General features: G+C 34.9%; 2 protein-coding genes and 1 long non-coding RNA gene across 3 annotated transcripts; 1 reads left to right on the forward strand and 2 right to left on the reverse strand.

The window, feature by feature from the left end:
• The first annotated feature begins 629 nt into the window (after nt 1-629).
• On the forward strand, nt 630-3,869 carry LOC111882063 (uncharacterized). Its single transcript, XM_052768890.1, has 5 exons — nt 630-704; nt 1,154-1,260; nt 1,348-2,044; nt 2,123-3,190; nt 3,339-3,869. Exons 1-5 carry the CDS (start codon nt 630-632, stop codon nt 3,867-3,869), a joined length of 2,478 nt encoding a protein of 825 aa, XP_052624850.1.
• A 224-nt stretch (nt 3,870-4,093) lies between these two features.
• Nucleotides 4,094-5,521, reverse strand: LOC111882090 (uncharacterized). The gene is made up of 3 exons (XR_002847041.3): nt 5,203-5,521; nt 4,822-4,917; nt 4,094-4,427 (listed from the first exon to the last, which is right to left on the reverse strand). It is a non-coding gene; the product is annotated as an uncharacterized LOC111882090 (long non-coding RNA).
• Nucleotides 5,522-5,953: 432 nt separating this feature from the next.
• LOC111882089 (chalcone synthase 2) lies at nt 5,954-7,346 on the reverse strand. The gene is made up of 2 exons (XM_023878453.3): nt 7,156-7,346; nt 5,954-7,062 (listed from the first exon to the last, which is right to left on the reverse strand). Exons 1-2 carry the CDS (start codon nt 7,331-7,333, stop codon nt 6,089-6,091), a joined length of 1,152 nt encoding a protein of 383 aa, XP_023734221.1. The 5' UTR covers nt 7,334-7,346; the 3' UTR covers nt 5,954-6,088.
• Between the last annotated feature and the right edge of the window lie 326 nt (nt 7,347-7,672).

Consider the following 7,672-nt stretch of genomic DNA (forward strand, 5'->3'; position numbering starts at 1 on the left):
TATACGCCCTTCCTAAACAGCTAAATATCATATATGCCCGGACTAAACTCTAAATATCGTATTTACCCTTCCTAATGTTTTTTAATATCAAATATACCCAAATCTATTTTTTTTATATTTTTTATTGATTTATAAATGTTTTTCATAATATTAAATCATTATAAATAAAATACATAATGATTGGACAATAATACCCTTCCTCCTAATCTCCAACACAAGCTACGATTCAAGCTTTTATTCTGCTAAAAATCGTTTTCCCCTATACCTTCTCAAATCCGTTCGAGCCAAAAATCGTTTTCCCTGTACCTGCTTAAATCACGTTCGAGCCCTACCTTCCATGAGGCAACCGATATTTTCTTCCAATCGCTACACATAAGCGATCGTGTGTATTCCATAATCGTTTGCTGATTCCAATTGTTACCCTGTTATCGCATATACACGTTCCCCTGTTATTGCATACACACGCACAGGTTATTAAAAAACCGAATCCATTCCTGTTCCTCAATTATGATTATGTTGTTGTTTGATTTGTTCAACAATTCCTAGACTAGTTGTAGCTGTAGTAATCAGAACTTTATGATTTTTTTTTTGTCAATTGAACATTCAATTTGGGATTACAACTGATGAATATGTCTCCTACACAGCTAGAATCTGGAATTGTTGAAGTCTCTGTATCAGTTTCAAAAGCATCACATTCAACACTTGTGATTCCAGAGATACAGTGAATTACAAGCAACAAGGTAATCAGATTTTCATTCTTCTTCTTTTTTTTTTTAACTGATTCCATTATATCATGAAGAAAACTAATTGATGTCAAAACAGAAGAGACTGACTAGAAAACTAATTGATGTGAAAATATGACTTCATGGGAACAGATAAACCAGAAAACTAATTGTGATTATCTTGTTGGTGTTTGATTTGTTGAGCAGTTATGAGACTTATTGCAGTTACATATAATTTGTGTAATTTGTCTGATGATTCTATTGTATCATGAAGAAAAGTAATTGTAGTCGTGTTGTTATACCTTTATATTTGAATCATGTTATACCTTTATATCTGAATTAGCTACTCTTAGCTATTGTGCCAATGATATAAAATGTTGATGTAATTTATATATTTTTTTTCTTATCTTCGACTTAAAATTATATTTTAGAGCCGATACAAACCAATGTCGGAAGATCATTCTGAAACAGAAGATACTACCCTTCATGACACATCAAAACCTATATGGGAGAGCAGGGCTACGTCTCCAATAATCGAGTACGTTTATGCGAATACCTTAATGTTAATTCAATTAGACATTTACTAAATTGTGTGATTGTTTCTCTAATTAATATTCAATTTCAGGTGTATACCAACATCCAAGTTCAAGTTAAAATTGAAATATGGAGGTTACTTTCGGCTAACGAAAAATAGTTGTAGACAAATATATTGCTTTGGCTCTCAAAAATGTATCTACATAGACACATTTTTATACAAGTTTAGTCAACTACATGAAGAAGTGGTAAAACTTTATTCATCAAAGAACAACCCAAAAATTTCTGTTTTTTATGTTGACAAGTATGCACCAGAAAAATCCCTTATTGTGCTTGATTCTGATGAAAAGTTCATGACTAGGGTTGGCATGTATGGAAACGAGAAACAAGTAACCATTTATGTAACAACAGAGAATAATCTCGGCTCCAATAATCATACTAACCATTTGTGTGCCAACAGAGATGAACCACACGATGAGTATGATGCAGACCTTTGTCCTAGTGAAGAAAGTTATCACAGTCATCTCAGTTCTGATAATGAAGATGATATAATGAATGATGATGATGTAGTTTACTCATCTAGTAAGAATAGTATAAGCATGAAAGTCGGTTCAAAATTTGAAAACGTGGTTGATTTTAGGAGAGCTTTGAACCACTTTGCAGTCATAAATGAATTCAACTACTACATTCAAAAAAGCGACCCGACACGATTCACAGCAAGGTGTGAAAACCTAGAGTGCGAGTGGAGAATTCATGCTTCTATTACACAAGATGCAGTTACCTTTGAAGTAAGTGTATACCTTAAGTTATATTTAACATGCTTTATATTAAAAACATATTTATGTTTTTTTTTTCATTTTTTTTAGGTTAAGAAAATGGTAGAAGTACATTCTTGCACTCGCAGCAACAAGGGTGGCAATAAGCGAGCCACTCAAGGATGGATTGCTAATGTAGTTACTGACAAGTTGAAATCTGATGGGGAGGTCTCTCCATATGAGCTTAGAAATTGGATTATGAAAACTTACAATGTTGACGTGCCATACCTAAAAGTTTTTAGAGGGAAAGAGCAAGCTTATACCGACATGTATGGTAAGTGGGAAGATTCCTTCATGAAAATGGATGAATTTAAAGAAGAACTATTACGAAGGAACAAAGGAAGCATTGTCGAAATTGACTTTGACATAGTTGGTGGAAAGAAACTTTTCAAAAGGTTTTTTATTTGTTTAGCAGCTTGTTCAAGAGGGTTTGTTGCTGGTTGTCGTCCATATATTGGTCTTGATGCTTGTCATTTAAAAGGAAAGTTCAATGGTGTATTAGCCGCAGCAACTGGTATTGACGGTAATAATTCAATTTTTCCAGTAGCATATTGTGTGCTTGAATCAGAAAACACACAATCATGGACATGGTTTCTTGATTCACTGAAAAAAGCAATTGGAACGCCAAATGGTCTTGTTATCTCATCAGACATGCAAAAAGGGTTAGAAGTAGCCATGATGAATGTTTATCCTAATGTCGAGCATAGAGAATGTATGAGGCACTTATATAGCAACTTCAAGAAACACTTTCGTGGGGACTTCTATAACAAAAAACTATGGGCTGCTGCGAGAACCTACCATTCTACCAGGCATGACAAATTATTGAAGGAAATTAGTGATAAAAATGAAGATGTCATTGCATATCTAAATACCAATCACAAAAAAATATGGAGTAGAAGCAAGTTTGGTACTACTTCCAAGTGTGATTACATCACTAATAATATTTCAGAAACGTTTAATTCTTGGATCGGTAAATTGCGCTATAAGCCCGTGCTTGATCTCCTTGATGCAATTAGGGAAAAGATTATGAAACGGTTTGATAAGAAAAGAAATTTGGTGAATACATGGAATGGCACTTTGGTTCCTATTGCTAAAAACCATCTCAATGACATCGCTAAGGTAAGTATGTTAAATAATTCATTTTAATGATTATATTTATTTTAGTTTTTACTTCAATAATACATACATACATATATATATATATATATATATATATATATATATATATATATATATATATATATATATATATATAATTTTCATGTAGAACTTGGGAGAATATGACGTTACTAGAAGTTCTGAGAATCAAGCTGAAGTGAAGTACAAGGCAACACGTTGGGAGGTCAACCTAGATGAAAGAAAATGTAGTTGTCGAGTGTGGCAAGTTCAGGGTCGGCCATGTGTACATGCAGCGACTTTTATTGCTTATATAAGGGATGCTAACTGGGACAAATATGTTGATCCATATTTCACTATAGAGAACTTTAAAGCCGCATATGCTTTTCAAATTGCTCCGATGCCCGGACAGGATCAATGGGCGCAAAAGAATGGAGAGAAAATATATCCACCTATTATCAAACGCCCACCTGGACGACCAAGAAAAAATAGAATAAAATCATCGGATGAGTCTAAAAGAAGACACAAGTGTCCGCGATGTGGAGAGTATGGACACCGTGAAAGGACATATAAAAATCCAGCATCTCAAAGTTTCGATCAGAGTGAAACATCCACATCTAAAAGGTCACGTGGAAAGGATACAAAATCGCATGGTGGTTCAGGAGTTTCGGGTTCTACATGAAAAAGTGTCATGAAATTAGTTGGTCCTTTAGAAAATTTTTGTTAGATTAAGTTGAAAATATTCTTAGTTAGGGTTCAATTGATTGATTTTTTTGTTAGTACGTGACATAAATAAATATTTTGTTTTAGTTTTTCTTTCATGGATTTGCGTTTGTTGTCAAATTGGTATATATGGTGCAAATTTAAAGTTCAGGGACCAAAATGTAACTAGTTCCAAATATATGCTTTAAGGACCAAAATTGTATATATTATAATTAGAACATACAAAGATAAAAAAAAAAGAAGAAGATATAGCTAGTGTTATTAACTATTACAAAATTTTGAAAGTTCAATGCTATATATCATCAATTTCTCAAAGTACGATGCTATTTATTAAGATTCGCTTCATGCTTCATGTCCTATCCACTACAATTTCAAAATTTGCATGAAACCGGATAAGTTTCTTTTGGCCACCGAAGACTTCTCCTCCAGATATGTTGATTATTATGTCCCATGAACCATTCAGACGTTGTGTGTGTGAATCCACAATAATATTTCCTTTGATAATTCCATGTACATCCTTCATATTCACAAAAATCCATCAAAAAAATATATAGTTGGAATAATTTAATTAAGTACCTAAAAAATCTCAGCACAACCATGATACAGTACAACCCGGGTCATTACATAGATAACAATGTATTTACCTTTAAGCATTGACCATCAACAATAACTAGTTTATCTACAAAGTGCTGTATGAGAGCTGGAAGAAAATGATGTAAATTATAGTATGGAGATTGTGAATTAAACACTTTAAATGAAGGGATTTATTTCTTTCTTATGGCTCCTTTTATGGTTTTAGGAAGGGTTTTCACATTTAAGACAAAATTGACGTTTCAATGGTACTTATTTTACACATATACCATTTCAACCTTATTAATCAGTGTAAAAAAAAAAAATGAAAATCTGATTACCTTGTTGCTTGTAGTTCACTGTATCTCTGGAATCACAAGTGTTGAATGTGATGCTTTTGAAACTAATACAGGGACTTCAACAATTCCAGATTCTAGCTGTGTAGGAGACATTCATAAGTTGTAATCCCAAATTGAATATTCAATTGACAAAAAAATAGTAAATGTCTAATTGAATTAACACTCATTAATTATCGACATCACAAGTGAAGAATGCGCGCTAAATTTGTCAATTAAGAAGTTGCAAAAGGGGAAATTGTTGCAACAGAAGCAGCAGATGGGTGAATTAACTAGTCGCGTAGGGAACAATTTGTTACAACAACAATAATGATGATAGATAATGAAAAATTAGGGTTTGTAACTGTAATAGAAAAGAAAGTGTACCTGGGATTGGAGATAAGAAGCTGAAGATATGCATCAAACAACCATCATCCAGATTGTTTACATGAGATAAACGAGAAGAGGAGTGCGTTGAGGAGCGGCTGCACTTTTGCTTGTTCTCGTCCATGTAAATCAGGTTTCCTCTTGGAGCGGTGGCGAAGAAGAAGCAACCACCGCCTTAAACAGTTTCCTTACGCCTGAAAACGATTTTTGGCTCGAACGGATTTGAGAAGGTATAGGGGAAAACGATTTTTGGCAGAATAAAAGCTTGAATCGTAGCTTGTGTTGGAGATTAGGAGAAAGGGTATTATTGTCCAATCATTATGTATTTTATTTATAATGATTTAATATTATGAAAAACATTTATAAATCAATAAAAAATATAAAAAAAATAGATTTGGGTATATTTGATATTAAAAAACATTAGGAAGGGTAAATACGATATTTAGAGTTTAGTCCGGGCATATATGATATTTAGCTGTTTAGGAAGGGCGTATACGAAATTCTGCCAAAAAATAATTGAATCTTATGAAATATTAAATAAAAGACTTGAACTTCGATTAAAATTTTAAAGATTTTTTCTCCCCAATTTCCTTCTCACATACCGGAATTAGCGCTATCTCAACGTGGGTTGATTACGGTTTCCGAAACTCAAACATTTGGGTTTCGGAGAAATTTTTTAACCCCATTTGATTTGGTTTGCGGTACGGCCAATTATGTATCTTCAAGATTGAATTTGTTAGCGTTTTTTTATTATAGTTTTACAGTGATTTTGTGCACTTTTTTCCATGAAATCTCTAAAACACAAGTTATTATAAATTTCAAAATTCATAAGATAAAATAACTAAACCCAAATAACACGCCCCACTCAAAAATCACGAAATAGTAATTAATTGGACACATTATGCAGGACAACAGTGTCAATAGTGAGACCTGGTCCGAACCCAAACAGCACACCCCATTCCAAATCATCTCCTGTAATATTAGCCGAAGCGTGTCGCATTTCGTTTAGAATAAATAGGACACATGCACTTGACAAGTTCCCGTATTTACTGAGCACATGTCGTGTTGCCCGGAGTTTATCAGGCGTAAGGCTTAGTTTTTCCTCAATTTGATCCAAGAACGCCGGACCACCTGGATGTGCGATCCAGAAAAGTGAATTCCAATCAACGATGCCCAAGGGTTTAAAGGCCTCAACCAAGCTCTCCTCAATGTGTTTCGCTATAAGCTCAGGAACATCTTTGCGGAGACGAACTATAAGCCCGGCCTCGCGAAGATGCGCTTCAATTGCACCCTCGCTATTTGGAAGAATTGTTTGGGAAGAAGAAATGATTTCAAAAAGTGGCTTTTCCACATCGAATAATGGGTCAGAGCCTACGATAACAGCAGCTGCTCCATCACCAAACAAAGCCTGGGCTATAAGGCTATCAGGATGCATCTCTCCGGGCCCACGGAAAGTTCCTGTAGCGATCTCCGAGCAAACAACCAATACACGAGCTCCCTTATTGTTCTCAGCCAAGTCCTTAGCCAAACGAAGGGCAGTGCCACCGGCTTCTTGAAGATACATCATCACACGTTTAACCGAAGGACTTAGGCCAAGAAGCTTTGTGATATGGTAATCAGCTCCTGGCATGTCAACACCGTTTATAGAGGAAACCACAAGGTGGGTGATCTTGGACTTCGGTTGGCCCCATTCTTTGATTGCATGGGTTGCAGCTTCGGCACCTAGCTTAGGAACTTCCACTATTGCAATATCTTGTCTTTCGTCTAAAGATGGTGCCATGTGGGCACAAAGGTTCGGCTTGTCTTTCAAAATCTCCTCTGTTAAGTACATGTATCGAGTTTTGATCGTGGATTTATCACCTGAAATATTACCAAAAACATTTAATGGAGCAGGAATACTATTAATTACTACAATTATGTGTTGGTGAGAAGTATATGGTGCACATAACTTACACATGCGTCTAAATTTTTCCTTGAGTTCTTTCATGTGCTCGCTTTTTGTAACACGAAAATAGAAATCCGGATACGTGCTTTGTAGCACACAAGTAGGTGGTGTAGCAGTCCCAATAGCCATAATTGTCGCTGGACCTTGGGCTCTTTGCGCTTTGCGGATCTCCTCCATGCTAACCATATTTTCAGGTGAAGCCAGAAATGGTGTTTGTTACTTTAGTTTGGAATTTGTGATATGTGATGGTTGGCTGGTTGTAATTTATAGGAGGTGGATGGTTATAAAGTGTATAACTCCCGTATCTTAAATTCTCATTTGGATGTATGGCACGTCTCAACACTTGCCATTAGAATCACCCTCTTGCATTAGTCTTTAGTGTGTTTCTTTAATATTTTGACAACATAAAGCACACATATTTTGGTTTAGGTAAGTTTTGTGCTGTGTTGTACAACACAAACGACATATCAGGTATCAAACAAATGCATAAAAAAGATATCGAGATTAATTTTGAACATGACTAGT

This window comes from Lactuca sativa, chromosome 2 (assembly GCF_002870075.4).
Source record: "Lactuca sativa cultivar Salinas chromosome 2, Lsat_Salinas_v11, whole genome shotgun sequence".
Classification (NCBI taxonomy): domain Eukaryota; kingdom Viridiplantae; phylum Streptophyta; class Magnoliopsida; order Asterales; family Asteraceae; genus Lactuca; species Lactuca sativa.